This window comes from Dendrobates tinctorius, unplaced genomic scaffold (assembly GCF_039654945.1).
Source record: "Dendrobates tinctorius isolate UK_male_01 unplaced genomic scaffold, ASM3965494v1 ptg000107l, whole genome shotgun sequence".
Classification (NCBI taxonomy): Eukaryota; Metazoa; Chordata; class Amphibia; order Anura; family Dendrobatidae; genus Dendrobates; species Dendrobates tinctorius.
In genome coordinates, this window is record NW_027361775.1 from 35,088,580 (window position 1) to 35,106,346 (window position 17,767).

At 45.8% G+C, this 17,767-nt stretch overlaps 1 protein-coding gene across 1 annotated transcript in view; it reads left to right on the plus strand.

Annotated features, from left to right (window-relative positions):
* Positions 1-767: 767 nt before the first annotated feature.
* Positions 768-17,767, plus strand: part of LOC141100757 (receptor-type tyrosine-protein phosphatase eta-like) — a 114,771-nt gene continuing 97,771 nt past the window's right edge. The window contains exons 1-3 of the mRNA XM_073589441.1: positions 768-1,362; positions 3,267-3,524; positions 5,628-5,882. Of these exons, the coding sequence (XP_073445542.1) occupies positions 768-1,362; positions 3,267-3,524; positions 5,628-5,882 (1,108 nt within the window). The remainder of the gene's footprint in view (positions 1,363-3,266; positions 3,525-5,627; positions 5,883-17,767) is intronic.

Genomic DNA, 17,767 nt, shown 5'->3' on the forward strand with positions numbered 1-17,767 from the left:
CTGTGAGATAGGGTCAGTCAGGTTGGACAAACCCATGAGAGTGGTGGCTATTGATTCAACCCTGTTCACCAAGGATGAGATCTGCTCTGTTATTAAAGAGTTCATCCTTAAGGTGGGGTCTGTTCATCTAGAGCATATAGCCTGTTTTTTTCTGGACAACATCCCTGCTGGTTTGGTTTTGGGGTTTACTGGGCTGCAATGTCATAATCCAATCATTGACTGGGAGGCCAGGGAGATTTTTAAATGGGGATCCAACTGTGAAAACAAATGTCTGAATTCTGTGTCTTTGTCGTCCGTCAGTGTGGAGGGTATTCCAGAGTACCTGAAGGACTTAGAGGACGTGTCCTCAGAAAGTCAGGCCGAGGGGTTACCCCTGCACCGCTCTTTTGATTGTGCCATTAACCTGATTCCTTGGGGTTAAATTGCCTAAGGCCCGATTGTTTAACCTTTCTGGTCCCGAGCGGTTCGCCATGAAGGAGTACATATCTGAGAGTCTCTGCAAGGGGCATATCCGCCCTTCTGTGTCTCCTGTTGCTGCAGGGTTTTTTTTTTTTAAAAGTCTCCTTGACTTTTAGGAACTAAATAAGTTTACTGTAAGAAACACATATCCCACCACACTCATTCCTGATTTATGTAACTAATTATCCAGGGCCAAATAGTTTTCAAAGCTAGACTTGCGGGGGACATATAACCTCATCCGGGTGCAGGAGGGGGATGAGTGGAAATCTGCCTTTCTCACCTCAGAAGGGCTGTTTGGAAATTTAATTATGCCGTTTGGTCTGACCAATGCCCCTGCGGTTTTCCAAATCTTCATCAATCATGTGTTCTCTGATTTTATTGGGCAGTTTGTGGTTATATACTTGGATGACATTCTAGTTTATTCACTTGATAAACAGACACATATTGGTCACCTTCGGGTGGTTCTTCAGAGACTTAGAGAGAACCAACTTTTCGCCAAGCTAGAGAAATGCTCATTTTTCGCCCAGGAACTGCCTTTCTTGAGGTTCATTATCTCTAGTGATGGGTTTCGTATGGATCCCAAAAAGGTGCAGGCCATTGTAGATTGGGTTCAACTCTGGGACCTGAAGGGCCTTAAGCGCTTCTTGGGATTCACCTATTACAACCAGAGGTTTATTAAAGGGTTCTCTCAGGTGGTCAAGCCCCTCACTGACTTGAAACAGAAGGGAGTTGATGTTAAGAACTGGTCTGCCTCAGCAGTAGCAGCGTTTCTCTCTCTGACAAAATGCTTTATGACTGCCCCGGTTCTGGTTCAACCTGATCCATCTGAACTTTTTGTGGTGGAGGTTGATGCTTCAGAGATGGGGGTGGGGGTATTGTCCCAGGGGCTCGCCACCTTGACCAGTTTGAGACTATGTGCCTTCTCCAAGAAGGTCTCCTTGGTGGAAAGAAATTTCGATGTGGATAAACAGGAACTTCTTGCGGTTAAGTTGGCCTTTGAAGAATGGAAGCATTTTTTGGAGGGGGCGGTTCATCCCATTACTGTAGTTACGGATCACAAGAACCTGCCGTATATTGTGTCTGCTAAAAGGTTGACCCCCAGGCAAGCCAGATGGTCACTTTTTTCCCGGATCCAGTTCTTGATCACTTTTTTATCCGGGATCCAAGAATGTGAAGGCCGATCCCTTGTCTCGATGTCTGTATCCAGTCCCCCCCAAGCCTCCATTCTTCAACCCGGGGTGGTGGCGGCTGATATGTCTGCAGGATTGGAATGGGAGATTTGGGAAGCCCAGTCCCAGGCTCCCCTGTCCAAGCCAGTGGGAAAATTGTTTGTTCCAGTTCATCTTTGACTCAAAGTCCTCCAAGAGTTTCATGATTCTGCGCTGAGTGGACATTCAGGGATTTCGGCTACTCGTGGGGCCATCACGACGGTTTTTGGTGGGCCCTCGCATACATCTCATGTAAGGAAGTTTGTGTCTGCCTGTGAAGTTTGTGCCTGCACTAAGAGCTCTCATAACCAACCGACCGGGGAATTGGTGCCTTTGCCAGTTCCTGATTGACCATTTCTCCATGGGCTTATCACCAATCTTCCTCCCTCCAAGGGTAAAACTGTCATCTGGGTGGTGGGGGACAGGTTTACGAAGCAAGTACACTTTGAACCCTTAGTGGCACTACCCTCTGCTGAGACCTTGCCTAGGTTGTTCGTTCAGCATATGGTTTGTTTGCATGGTGTGCCCTTGAATGTGGTGTCTGACTGTGGTGTGCAGTTTGTTGCCCTTTTCGTCTTCTTACCATCTGGAGACCAATGGTCAGACCAATCAGTCATTAGAACAAATTTTGTGCTGCCTTGCCACTTCCCTTGCCTGTAAATGCTGATCCAGACCCTGATACCTAATGTATAGCTGACTGCTGCTTCACAATTTGCTAAATTTTACTGTGGGTCAATTGATGCCACTTTTCATGATGTCTGCTCTAATTTTAACAGTTTGGGGAGCTTTTTGTCACCCCTTAAGGTGTTGTGTATACATTTGTTTTGGCCTTCCATTGAATCTAATGGTGTTCAGGTACGTTCATAGAACTCTTCAGCGAATCGAACCGAACCTTGAAAAGTTTATTTACCCCTGGTACTAGCCTATAAATGAATATATTTTTCATTTATTTGGGCATCAACATTTATTAATTATGTAGGTACAGTTGAACATAAGCAGGCGAGAAGCTAAGTCAAAGGTAAGAGGCGACAACCAATATGGCAGGACTTCCTGTTACTTCTGTTGTAAATATATTTGTTGCAATAGCACAGAAATATGTTAACTTTTTGATGAAAGGAAATTAAATTATCAATGTTTGATAATTTCTTCTATTTTTAATTTACTTATATTGAACTAGTTGTCCATGCTATTATACCACAGTATAACAAAACCCTTCTAGCACAACCTGTACTGTTTTATCTAGCAAAAAGCTGTGACCCAATGTACAGTAGAGAAGTTTGAATAGTTACTGACTCTACTTTTACGTATATTGATTTCTATTCATCATATGTTAAGATTTCAGATTCTCTTGAATTTCCCTTCTAAACATGAAACAAACTATGGCTGAATATCACTTATAAAATTTGTAAAATAACTTAATCCCTTAAAATAAAACAACTAGATAATCTAGTTAATCTAGTCAAGATAATAAGTATTTTACCTTGGATAATGAAACAATGAAATAATATACCCAGAAAAATGCAATAATGTCCTATCAGACAGAGAATGATGTAAAATCTTTGGTTGGCTAGTATTTATATATTTTCTGTTTCATAATAGGACCTGAAGTAGTGAAGAACCTGATGACTGAGATCATCACCACCACTTCTATATCTCTGAGCTGGGAGAAACCAGATGGAAATGCAAGTTCTTATGAAATCCAGATTCTGGGAGAACCAACTTTCAATAAAACTGTGACTTCAACGTCTGACACAATTGAAGGCCTGGTAGCAGGGAATTATTACACATTGCTGATCTCTGCTGTTGTTGGGGAAATTAATGTGACAGGAAACAGTTTGGCAATATCTCTCTATACAAGTGAGTATTTCTTACACTCAAATTTTCAAATTGTATATATTTTCAAATAATTAAATCATTTTTACTTATGATATATCAGGTTCTGTATGATCATGTGACTTTTTTTCTACTGCTCAAAACCATAGTTATGGCTTGTGGTCTGTGAGGAAACAAAGGAAAATAATTCTTTACTTTTCCAATTAATATCTATATTTGAGATGTAGGATGGGACAGGTCCTCCAGATATAGAGACACGCTCGGTTTTTCTCTGTACCTTGGAGATGACGGCCAAAACAGAAAACCCTCCCTTGTTAACTCAGATTTCTGTAACACAGTAGACTATTCATCCTTTTTATACCTGGACAATATCTTTTATTAACTATAAAGCGTCAGTTAAATAGAAGCAGGCAAGAAGCTAATCCAAAGGTGACATTTGAAAACCAAGATCGAGTACTTTCTGTTGTCGCTGTTGTAAAAATCGATGCTGTAATATGACAGACAAATGTTCATAACTTTTTTATAAAATGAAACCAAATTATCAATGTTTGATTTGTTTCTAACTTTAATTTACTAATTTTGAACCACTTGTACATGCATTTATATCACAGTAAAACAAAATTATACTATACAACTATTACTGTTTCTCCTATTACCCAATGAGAAAGCACTTCCTTAATGTCGTGTAGAAAAGGCGTTTAGGAACTAGTTACTGTCTCCTCTCTTGTTATATATTGATTTTTATTTATCATATGATAGTGTTATTTTCATTTGGCCTTTACATCTATTAGGCTATGTGCACAGGCTGCGGGTTCTGCTTCGGATCCGTAGCGTTTCTGGCCCTGCGGGTCCGCAGCAGTTTCTGCTGTGTTGTACAGTACCATTGTTTTCAATGGTCAAACCAAAAATGCTGTGCACATGCTGCAGATTTTTCCACGGGTTACAATCCGCAGCATGTCAATTCTTTGTGCGGATTCCGCTGCGGTTTCACACCTTATCCATTGTGAGGTGTGAAACCACAGGGCTAAACCGCAGGCAAACCGCAAGACTTTTGACCTTGCGGATTTACCTGCGGATTTTTACAAAAGCCCCCATCACACATAGCGATCTCGCTAGCGAGATCGCTGCTGAGTCACAATTTTTGTGACGCAACAGCGATCTCACCAGCAAGGTCGCTGTGTGTGACAATGACCAGCGACCGACCCCCTGCCAGGTATCGCTGATCATCCTGGAATAGCCTTTTTGATCACTGGTATACATCGGGTTTCTAAGTGACACGTGCTGCTTAGAAACCTGATGTGTACCTTAGTTACCAGCTCCCTGCATCAGCGGGCTGGTAACTAACGTACACAGCGACACCAGGCGCTCGGCGTCGCTGGTGCTGATCGCTGGTGAAGCTGTCTGTTTGACAGCTCATCAGCGATCATGTAGCGACTCACCAGCGATCCTGACAATTTGATATTGTTGTCAGGATTGCTGGTGAGTCGCTATGTGTGACGGGGCCCTAACATGTATTTCTATGCAGCCGCACACCACATACTATAGTAAAGTATAATGTGTCACGAAAATAGCAGTCTCAAAATCACTGGGATGTGTTGAAACATTCCAGAGTTATTGCCACATACAGCAAGATATTAGATTTTAAAAAAATGTGACTTTGTCATTAAGGAGTTAAGTACCTAAATATTAGCCAATGTCGTTCTTTAAATTTGCCTAATGAATGTAAACTATCCTTCTGACATGCAATATAATTATACCAGACTAATTTTTATGTAAAAGAAAGAGTTGGATAGCATTTATATCTTTGCAAAATACATAAGAGAAACAGAAGATTCGGCACTGCTCCTTAACCCCAAAGCAGTTCCATGACTGCTATTCAAGTCGAAAATCACACACCTGGACCGACCGCCAAAATACCGTCAGAACGGGTGCTCAATCCAGAAAAGCAAACATGTAATCTGATTTTGTACAAAAGAGAAAAAAGTGATGGCACTTACCGTTTTGTTGTGAAAATTCTTTATTAATTAAAAGACATTGGCACGGGAGGAACGTACAGAGAGTGGACAACGGCCGTTTCATGCACTTGCGCTTCAATGGGTCATTTATTTCTTTACTATTTCATTATAGAACCTGCAATTGCAAAGAATCTGATGACTGGGATCATCACCACCACTTCTATATCTCTGAGCTGGAATGAACCAGTTGGAAATACAAGCTCTTATGTAATCCAGGTCCTGGGAGATCCAACTTTCAATAAAACTATGGCTTCAACTTTCTATACACTTGAAGGCCTGACACCTGGGAATTATTACACATTGCTGGTCACTGCTGTTGTTGGGGAAAATGTGACTGGAAACAGTTCAGTAATACCTGTGTATACAAGTGAGTATTCATTATATTCAAATTTTCACATTCTATGTACCGCATATAATCGTGTATATACCGAGTTTGTCAGCACTTTTTTGTGCTGAAAATGCTCCCCCTCGGCTTATACTCGAGTCAATTGTGCCAGAAAGCCGGCGGGGGGAATGGGAGCGGTGGGTGACAGAAGTAGGAGCCGGTGGCTGTGGCTATATCCTGTGCTGCTAAAGAGAAATGAATATTCATTTCTTTAATAGTACGCACAGTGACACCCCCAGCCGCCGGCTTCCAGAAGACATCTTACTCACACTCCTGCATGCCGTCACAGCATCTCGTTGGTCCCGGTGCCCTCACAGCATCTCATTGGTCCCTGCACCGACAGCTCTTTTTGTGCTGAACGGTCACGTGGCCCCACTCATTAAGGTAATGAATATGCACTTCTCTCCACTCCCAGAGGCATGGAGGGAATAGTCATTACATTAATGAGGGGGCCACATGATCGCTCAGCACAAGAAGAGCTGCCGGCGCCAAGACCAACGAGATGCTGCGAGGGTGTGTGGAATGCGAGTTGGATTTTTTTTTAATGCGAACCATTCATACAAGGATAAAGGATAAGGAACCATGCAGAGGGAGCCATGAATTCCAGGACAGGGATGAGGGGACAATGCATGCCAAGTTTATACTCGAGTCAATAAGCTTACCCAGTTTTCCGTGGCAAAATTAAGTGCCTTAGCTTATACTCGGGTCGGCTTATACTCAAGTATATTATTATTATTTATTTATATAGCACCATTGATTCCATGGTGCTGTACATAAGACGGGGTTACATCAAAATACAAATCCCACTTACAGTAAACAAACTAACAATGACACACTGATACAGAGGGGAGAGGACCCTGCGCTTGCGGGCTTACATTCTACAGGATTATGGGAAAGGAGACAGTAGGTCGGGGGTTGCAGTAGCTCCGATGGTGTTGAGGTGGCTGCGTGGTCATTACAGGATGTAAGCATTATTCAAGAGATGGGTTTTCAGGTCCTGTCTGAAGGATCATAATGTGATGGATAACCAGATGTGTTGGGGCACAGAATTCTAGAGGATGGGGGATATTCGGAAGAAATCTTGGAGGCGATTTTGTGAGGAGCGAATAAGCATGGAGGAGAGAAGAAGGTCTTGGAAGGACCGGAGATTACGTGAAGGAAAATATTGAGAGATTAGTTCGGAAATATACAGAGGAGAAAGGTTATGAATGGCTTTGAAGGTCAGTGTTAGTAGTTTAAACTGGATACGCTGGGAAATTGGGAGCCAGTGAAGGGATTTGCAAAGAGGGGAAGCAGGAGTGTCGTGAGGAGAGAGATTAATTAGTTGGGCAGAGTTAAGGATGGACTGGAGGGGTGCGAGAGTGTTTGAAGGCAGGCCAGAGAGGAGGATGTTGCAGTATTTGAGGTGGTATGAAGGACAGGGCAGAGTCAAGGGTTACTCCGAGGCAGCGGATTTCCGGGACAGAGGAAAGTGTGATTTCACTTATTGTGATAGATTAGGTAGGGAAGGTATGGGAGATGGAGGAAAGATAATTAGTTCATATTTGTCCACATTGAGCTTAAGGAAGCGAGAGGAGAAGGACGATATGGCTGATAGACACTCTGGGATTCTGGACAGCAGAAAGGTGACATCTGGGCCAGAGAGGTAGATCTGAGTGTCATCAGCATATAGATGGTACTGGAAGCCATAGGACTTTATGAGTTGTCCCAGGCCAAGGGTATAGATTGAGAAGAGAAGGGGTCCTAGGACAGAGCCTTGAGTGACACCAACAGAAAGAGGGCGAGATGAGGAGGTAGTGTGGGAGTAGGAAACGCTAAATGTGTGGTTGGTAAGGTTTGAGGAGATCCAGGATAGGGCAAGGTCTTTGACACCAAAGGAAGAGAGGATCTGTAGTAGGAGGCAGTGGTCAACTGTGTCAAAGGCAGAGGACAGGTCTAGAAGAAGGAGTATAGAGAATTGTCTGTTAGCTTTGGCTGTGAGTAAGTCATTAGTAAGTTTGGTCAGGGCAGTCTCAGTGGAATGGTGCGGATGGAAGCCAGATTGTAGGTTGTCGAAGAACGAGTTAGATGCTCACCTCCATGAGTGAAAGCTAGCAGTTCCTTGGAGAAAATAAGTATATTTTATCCCAGTAGCCAAACTGTCCGTAAGGTGGCCAGGAGGCATCTTAACACTATTTATCTGCTGATTAAGCCTATAAATAATTAATTACTATATTTAAATTATATAATTACTTTAATTGAAGTTATTTTTTATGATTTCACAAACATTTGTAAAAAGTGAATTCAAATATTATATGTAACGGTAGTTTTTTGATTTTACATAGACATACCGATTGTGATCAGTGGTCATTTGAGTATCAGGACTATAATATACACCAATCAGTCGTAACACAACAACCACCTGTTTAGCATTATCTAGACCTTCCTTGTGCCACAAATACAACTCTGACTTTATTATTTCCTGTGGTACAGTATATGGCTTCAAGATATTGGGAGCAGATTCTTCAATGTGATATTCCAGCCGAAGCAAGGTTGTATTTATCCACTGGAATACAACATACATGTATTCTCTCTATGCAAATAACAATACTACAAAGATAGCCAAGTCGAACTCTACCATTTTCTCAGCTACTTTTTTTAGCCAGTGGATAAATGATAGTTGCTTAGGGTGAATAAGAAAGGTGGATTTAGAAACTAGGGCACATCAACACCTTGAACTCTTAATATTCTGAAATCATTCATGAACAATGTCTGTAATCTGGCAGAGTTCCACAGTAGAATCTTGCCCAGATCATCATACCACCTGTGCTGACTTGCCTTCTTCCCATGGTGGATGTTGGGGCCCATTATAGTTGTCAGTGTTATGTGAATGAGGTCCTGGGAAAGAGAGGATGAGGAGAAAGAGGGAGAGTGTACAACATTCTTTTCTTGGGGATAAAGGTATAATATACGTATTGTACTTTAAATGCTAAATAGTTTGATAGATAGCGATTGGTTCCTCAGTTAGTACAACCACACCCATTATCAATGAAAATGGGGTATAAATAGCTTACAACAAAATCATTTTATTATACACCTCATGAAGGCCTACATGGCCGAAACGCGTTGTGTTTTTTTATAACAAAGAATATTTTAACGTTTTTATTGTCTTTTTTTTGCATTTTACTTAGCCAATAAAATATCATCTGATTCAACATCAGAGATACTTGGTTCTTTGACTATATAACCCTCTTGATCCAATTTGGGTTAAGGATCCTCTGAAGGAAGCGCTCTGAAACTTATTTATTCACAGTTTTCAGTGTTAAGGCCCCGTCACACTAAGCGACTTACCAGCGATCCCGACACCGATATCAAGGTGTCAGGATCGCTAGTAAGTCGCAATGTGATCGCTGGTGAGCTGTCACACAGACAGCTTTACCAGCGATCAGCACAGCGATGCCGAGCGCCCGGCATCGCTGGCCATCCCTGTAAAAAATAGAATCAAAATAAAAAATATAGTATTCTCACCTTCCGACGTCCCATTCAGCCATCCTGCCTCTCTCCACGCTCCGGTCCCAGTGATCCTTTGCGAGAATGACCGCAAGATGTCACGGTCTCGCGGGATAACAAAGTCTCGCGGTCATTCATGCAAAGGATCACTGGGACCGGAGCGTGGAGAGAGGCAGGATGGCTGAACGGGACGTCGGAAGGTGAGAATAACTAAATTTTTTATTTTTTTTATTATTTTTTACACCTGATCTCTGGTCTCCCGCCTGTCACACACAGCGATGCGTGCTGGCAAGCGGGAGACCAGTGACCAAAGAAATGTCCAGAGGTTTCTTCCAGCGATCAGCAATACCGGCAGGGGGGCCGCTCGCTGATCGCTGTCACACACAGCGGTCTCGCTGGTGAGATCGCTGTTACGTCACAAAAGTTGTGACTCAGCAGCGATCTCGCTACCGAGATCACTTAGTGAGACGAGGCCTTTAGGCAGGGTTCAGCATAGACACCCTTAACTGGTCTGAAGCTTAGCAACACCATAAAAAGCGCTTGATGCGCTTTGTGTTCTCACATTTTTTTCTTTATTGCAGACAGAATTATCATTTGCATCAATTGGTGCTAAAGTAGCTTCTTTGTGTGATGGGACCACACAGATTAGCCATCAATCTCCAAATGCACCATTTTGCTTTATACTCCATGATTCTGTTGCTGCTTCAATTGTAGTCCTTCTATAGATGACTTTTAATAAGTCCTGACCACTGTATCCCGGGAAAACACATGAAGACCAGTCATGTTGGAGATGCTTTGACACAATTCTCTAACCAGCAGCATTTGGGATACCGCTTGGCCAAAGTCACCCAGATTCTTACTTTTGTCTATTTTTCTTAATTCCAACAGATCAACTTAAGGAACTGATTGTTCACATGCTTTCTAATGTATCCAACCCCTTGACAAACGCTATCGTCAGCAGATAATCAATGTTATTAGTTTCAATGCTCGATTGGTTTATGTGCGCATACAAATTAATTTTTTATTATTCTCATTAAATTTCTGTCATGTTAGGACATGGTTAATGTCCTGTTTTCACAGGGTTAACTTTTGCTGGCCTCTCTTTGGATCTGGGAGGGGTATTTATACTCACTCCAGACTAGCATTCTCTGTCAGCTATACTGTTATTCTGGCTGTGTGTCTGACCGACCCCCCTGGTGTGCGTGTATTCTGCATTGCTTGTTTGATTCCCATGTATGACCCGGCCTGTTCCCTCACTCTGTACTCCATCTCTCGTTTTGGTAATATTGTCTTCTCCGCTTCTGACCTCCTGGCTTGGCTATTGTTACTCCGTTGCAGTTTGTCCCTATTGTACCGTCCATTGCCCGTTCTGGTTTTCTGATCTATTGCTGCGTACTGACTATTCGCTCTGTCTAACCCTTTGGTACTGTCCTGCTATCTCGTGCTTTGACCCGGCTTGATCTGTTTTCTGTCTCTGCCTATGCCCCTTGGTAACATTGTACTGTAGTTACCTTTCTAGGAGTTTCCCTGCAGCTCCTAGCTCTGTGGAGCTTAGGTCACGCCCCCAGCAGTCATATGCTCCAGGTCCTGGAGCATGCATCGTCACCGCTGCTGCCCGCTCCACAGGTATCTTTGAGCACTGTGTTTGTACTCAGGACACGCGCACTGGCTCAGTGAGAAAGTGCAGTGCGGTGTTCCTGACATTATAGCTGACCGTTTCAGTTTTTTTTTCTCTGAAAAAAAAAAAAAGTGTGTTATCCTCATGGATCCCATACAAGCTTTGGCTGATCAGGTCAAGCACCTGACCCAAATGTTCCACAAACTTAATGTGGAACAGCGCACGATGGCTCATACCCAGCAACAGTTGGTGGATACTGTGCAGGGGGCTGTCACTGCAGGGGCTTCTAGTGCTGGGGATAGAGATGTGTCATTGGCATCCCTCGAATCTCCGGTCAAATTGCCAGACCCTTTCTCAGGGGATAAAAGGGAGCTCAGGTCATTTAGAGAAGGATGCAAGCTTTTTTTTTTCTCTGAGGCCCCACTCCTCCGGGGATGAGTTCCAGAGGGTGGGGGTCGTCATTTCTCTACTTCGGGGGGCTCCACAGGCATGGGTTTTCTCTCTCTCCTCCTCTGCTCCTGAACGTATATCAGTGAACTTGTTCTTTGAGGCTCTGGGGCACATCTATGACGAGCCTGATAGAATGCGTCTGGCAGAGGATATGGTGATGAGTGTGACACAGGGGAGGCACTCTGCTGAATGGTTCTGCTCAGAGTTTAGACACTGGACTGCCGAAGTATCCTGGAACGACGACACCCTGATGGGGTTGTTCCGCAGGGCCTGTCTGACCGTCTGCAGGACGCTCTGGCATTACATCCTCCCCCTGATACCCTGGAGGATGCCATGATGCAGGCAGTCCATATGGACCGGAGACTCCGTGCTAGAGATGCAACAAGAGTCTCCCTTGTACCCCAAATTGTGTGACACTGCACCTGTATCTGAGCCCATGGAGGTTGGGTCAGTTTCGGTTAAGGAGAAAGAGAGAAGGCACAGTAGAGACAACCTACTATGCTTTTACTGTGGAGCCTCTGGACATTGGAAAAGGAATTGCCCCTCCTGCCCTTCTTCAGAGAAACCATCAGAGAAACGACTGAGTCTGGGCAATAGAGTTGAGCGAAACGGGTCGAAAAAATTCAAAAGTCTCTGACTTTTGGCAAAGTCTCCGACTTTTGGCAAAGTCGGGTTTCATGAAACGAAACCCGACCCTAGGATGAGGTCGGCCATGAGGTCGTCGACTTACGCGCCAAAGTCGCGTTTCAAAAGTTTGTTTTGCGCTCTTTTTCAGCCAATCAGGATCCACGGACACTGTGGGCAACGTGATGACATAGGCACGGGTCACCACCATCTTTCAGAAGGGCATGCAAGTGATTGGCTTGCTTTGGTGAGCGTCACAGGGGGTATAAAAGAGCGTGCACGCCGACCGCCATCTTACTTCTGCCGATCTTAGTATAGGGAGAGGTTGCTGCTGATTCTGTAGGGAGAGCGTTAGGCAGGGAAGAAGACAAAAAAACTGCTTCTGCTGCTAGCGATTTGGCCTGCACAACACACAAGTCACTGTGTGTGCAGTGCAAGGGGAGGCTATATTGTGGTGTATCAGTGGTGTTGGTTGTTGGGCTGCCTTTTAAGGCTTCCTGACACGCTGGCATTGCTGTTTACCCACTGCTCCGCAAACTGCTTTTTTAAAAGCAATCCAATCTCCCTTATCCTCTCGTCACTTTGGTCACAGGCAGCTGTGCCATCGAGCGTGTCACATAGCGCTCAGATATCAGTGGGCCGCACACAATCCACAAGTGTACAGTGTCCAAAAGTGTACGCAGAGATTCAAAATCTCCATTATCCTCTCGTCACTTTGGTCACAGGCAGCTGTGCCATCGAGCGTGTCACATAGCTCTTAGATATCAGTGGGCCGCACACAATCCACAAGTGTCCAGTGTCCAAAAGTGTACGCAGAGATTCAAAATCTCCATTATCCTCTCGTCACTTTGGTCACAGGCAGCTGTGCCATCGAGCGTGTCACATAGCGCTCAGATATCAGTGGACCGCACACAATCCACAAGTGTCCAGTGTCCAAAAGTGTACGCAGAGATTCAAAATCTCCATTATCCTCTCGTCACTTTGGTCACAGGCAGCTGTGCCATCGAGCGTGTCACATAGCGCTCAGATATCAGTGGGCCGCACACAATCCACAAGTGTCCAGTGTCCAAAAGTGTACGCAGAGATTCAAAATCTCCATTATCCTCTCGTCACTTTGGTCACAGGCAGCTGTGCCATCAAGCGTGTCACATAGCGCTCAGATATCAGTGGGCCGCACACAATCCACAAGTGTACAGTGTCCAAAAGTGTACGCAGAGATTCAAAATCTCCATTATCCTCTCGTCACTTTGGTCACAGGCAGCTGTGCCATCGAGCGTGTCACATAGCGCTCAGATATCAGTGGGCCGCACACAATCCACAAGTGTCCACTGTCCACAAGTGTACCCAGAGATTCAAAATCTCCATTATCCTCTCGTCACTTTGGTCACAGGCAGCTGTGCCATCGAGCGTGTCACATAGCGCTCAGATATCAGTGGGCCGCACACAATCCACAAGTGTCCAGTGTCCAAAAGTGTAGGCAGAGATTCAAAATCTCCATTATCCTCTCGTCACTTTGGTCACAGGCAGCTGTGCCATCGAGCATGTCACATAGCGCTCAGATATCAGTGGGCCGCACACAATCCACAAGTGTCCAGTGTCCAAAAGTGTACGCAGAGATTCAAAATCTCCATTATCCTCTCGTCACTTTGTTCACAGGCAGCTGTGCCATCGAGCGTGTCACATAGCGCTCAGATATCAGTGGGCCGCACACAATCCACAAGTGTCCAGTGTCCAAAAGTGTACGCAGAGATTCAAAATCTCCATTATCCTCTCGTCACTTTGGTCACAGGCAGCTGTGCCATCGAGCGTGTCACATAGCGCTCAGATATCAGTGGGCCGCACACAATCCACAAGTGTCCAGTGTCCAAAAGTGTACGCAGAGATTCAAAATCTCCATTATCCTCTCGTCACTTTGGTCACAGGCAGCTGTGCCATCGAGCGTGTCACATAGCGCTCAGATATCAGTGGGCCGCACACAATCCACAAGTGTCCACTGTCCACAAGTGTACGCAGAGATTCAAAATCTCCATTATCCTCTCGTCACTTTGGTCACAGGCAGCTGTGCCATCGAGCGTGTCACATAGCGCTCAGATATCAGTGGGCCGCACACAATCCACAAGTGTCCACTGTCCACAAGTGTGTGCAGAAATTCTAAAACTCCCCTGTCCTATAGACACCTTGTACCTTGTTTTACATTACTATATAGTTTGTTGGATTTTGTCTACATTTCTACCAAAAATGAGGAAGGCTGGTGGAAGAGGCCGTGGAATTGGGCGGGGGTTGGCAGCTGGTAATGATGGTGTTGGTGGTGGATCTGATGGTAGTGGCAAGAGCAAAATAGGACCGAATGCAGGAGGTGCTGACCCTGCGTCATCGTCTGGCTACATAAGGACTCGAACGCTTAGTTTTCTAGGAGTTGGCAAACCGCTTTTAAAGGCAGAGCATCAGGAAAAAGTTTTGTCTTACATTGCTGACTCAGCCTCCAGCTCTATCGCCTCCTCTTCTTCAGTTGTAAAAAGTAAAAGCACTGAGTCGTCATTGGAGGCTCATGTTCATGAACCACACCTTTCCTTGTGTCCTTCACCCCAACCAAGATTGAAGGATGACACAGGCCATACTACTGATTACTCCATGGAGCTGTTTTCACATACCATGCCTGGATTATCAAGTGAAATGGTGAATTACCCAGGCCAAGATGAATCTGACATGGAGTGCACTGATGCACAGCCGCTGATGGATGATTCTGCTGGTACATTCACTCAGAGCACTACATTGTCCTCGCAGTGTACAGAGCCAGATTTTGACCCTGATGAGACTCAGGTGCCCCTTCCCGCACACTATACCACCATACACGGTGACACAGAGAAAGGTGCACATGACATAGAAGAGGAGGTGATGGATGACCCAGTTGTTGACCCAGATTGGCATCCATTGGGGGAAGAGGGTGCTGCTTCCAATAGCTCAGATGAGGAGCATCCACAGCAGACATCGACATCGCAACAGCTGTTATCTGGCAGGCCCGGAGCACTCCAAAGACAGGTTCCAAACATCAAAAGAGTTGCTGGACAGCTTGTCCAGAGGGTCAAAAGATCACAGCGTGCTAGGCCGCAAAATGTCTGCCAAAGTAGGAAGAGTGCAGTGTGGCAGTTTTTTGAACAAAATCCTCATGATCAGGCCAGGGTTATCTGTAAGAAGTGCGCAAAGACCTTTAGCCGAGGGAAAAATCTGAAAAATTTGAATACCAGTTGCATGCTTAGACATTTAACCAGCATGCACTTGCAAGCGTGGACACAACACCAAACCTCAAGTGCCACATGTGCAACTGATCACAACGAAGGTAGTCAGCAACGCTACATTGTTTCCCCCACTGTAAGCCCACCGGTTAGCACAGCAGCAAATGTTGAGGTGTCGTTGCAAGGCCACAGCAGTCAGGGAATCCCACTGTTATATCAACGAAAGACTGATTCTAGGCCATCAGAAAGAACAACAACTCCATCACCATCATCAACCCTCTCTCAGTCCGCCCTGTCCACCGCTACTTCCACCATATGCAGCTCTCAAGTCCAGCTCACCCTCCCAGACACTATGAGTAGGTCAAGAAAGTACTCAGTCTCTCATCCGCGTACACTGGGTTTGAACGCCCACATTGCCAAACTAATCTCGTTTGAGATGATGCCCTTTCGGTTGGTGGAAAGCACAGCTTTCCGCGAACTCATGGCCTATGCAGTACCACGCTATGACCTACCCAGTCGCCACTTCTTCTCTCGCAAAGCCATCCCAGCCCTCCACCATCATGTGAAAGACCGCATTGTCCATGCACTCAAGCAGTCAGTGAGCGGAAAGGTGCACCTCACAACTGATGCATGGTCCAGTCGGCATGGCCAGGGTCGTTACGTGTCCATCACTGCGCACTGGGTTAATGTGGTGGATGCAGGGTCCACAGGGGACAGTGGTGGTGGGACAGTGCTGCCTAGCCCACGGTATAGGAAACAGTTGGCTGTAGGCGTTCGACCCTCCTCCTCCTCCTCCAGAAGCGACAGCTCGTCCACAGAGCGCAGTCGTACGAGCACTCCATCTGCAGCTGCCACTGTTGCACACAATGTTTCCCCCTATCGAGCAGCTAGTGGAAAGCGTCAGCAGGCTGTGTTGCAGATGATGTGTTTGGGCGACAGACACACCGCCGAGGTGCTGGCCGAGTACTTGAAGCGACAAACTGAGTCATGGCTGGGCAGTGTACATCTTGAGGCAGGCAAGGTAGTTAGTGATAACGGCCGTAATTTTGTGGCAGCCATAGCCCTTTCAAAACTCAGCCACATACCTTGCTTGGCTCACACCTTGAACCTGGTGGTGCAGTGCTTCCTCAAAAATTATCCGGAGTTAACAGCCCTGCTCCAGAAGGTGCGAAGACTGTGCGCGCACATCCGCCGGTCGCCTGTACACTCCGTTCGTATGCAGAAGCTGCAGCGATTGCTCCACCTTCCCAACCACCGCCTCATTATCGACATTGCAACAAGGTGGAACTCCACCCTGCACATGGTGGAGCGGCTGTGCGAGCAGAGGCAGGCCATAATGCATTTGTGGGAGGATACACGGCCAGGCACTTTGAGAGCAGACATGGAGTTGACAGGCGTTGCAGTGGTCGAAGCTGAAAGACCTTTGTAAAGTCCTTCAGTGTTTTGAGGAATGCACAAGGCTGGTAAGCGCAGACGACGCCATCCTAAGCATGAGCATCCCACTTATGCGTCTGCTCATGCAAACTTTGACGCACCTTAAGGAGCAGGCGTCTGCAGCCAATGTTGATGAGGAGGAAGAGGAGGAGGGAATCCTTGATGACATTCAGCCATTGTCTGCTCAGGGACCTCTCCTGGACGAGGTGGAGGAAGAAGAGGAGGAGGAGGAGGATGATGGGGATGATTACTTAGGGGAGGAGGATGCATCTCGTGGGGCAAGTGAAAATGTTGGCGTGGCAAGGTCTGGTACAGGGTTTGTGCGTGACTGGAGGGATGTGGATTTGCCAGAAAGTGCTCCTCCACCCAGCACTCGCAGTGCATCATTGACACCGGGAACATTGGCCCACATGTCAGATTATGCCTTGCGGATCCTAAAAAGGGACCCCCGCATTGCCAAAATGATGAACGATGACGACTACTGGTTGGCCAGCATCCAGGATCCACGCTATAAAGGCAAATTACAAAACATCATGCCACAGGAGAACCTTGACCTAATATTGGCTAATAAACAAGCAACTCTGGTAAATCGGTTGCTTGAGGCATTCCCAGCACACAGCAGCGGTGATGGTTCTCACACGAGCCGTACGGGCCGGGGGCAGCTTGGCAGAGGTGTTCGTGGTGCACACAGCAGAAGTGGCGTTGGAGACAGGGGTTTCATGACAATGTTGTGGACTGATTTTTCAAATACCGCTCACACAACTGGTAATACTGCATCGATGGAAAGTGACAGGAGACAGCAGTTGTCAACTATGGTTACAAACTACTTTTCCTCCCATATCGATGTTCTCCCACACAGGTCATTCCCCTTTGACTATTGGGCCGCTAAACTGGACACCTGGCCTGAATTGGCACAATATTCCTTACAGGAGCTCGCTTGCCCAGCTGCAAGTGTGCTATCGGAAAGAGTCTTCAGTGCAGCTGGATCAATCCTGACAGAAAAAAGGACCCGTCTGTCA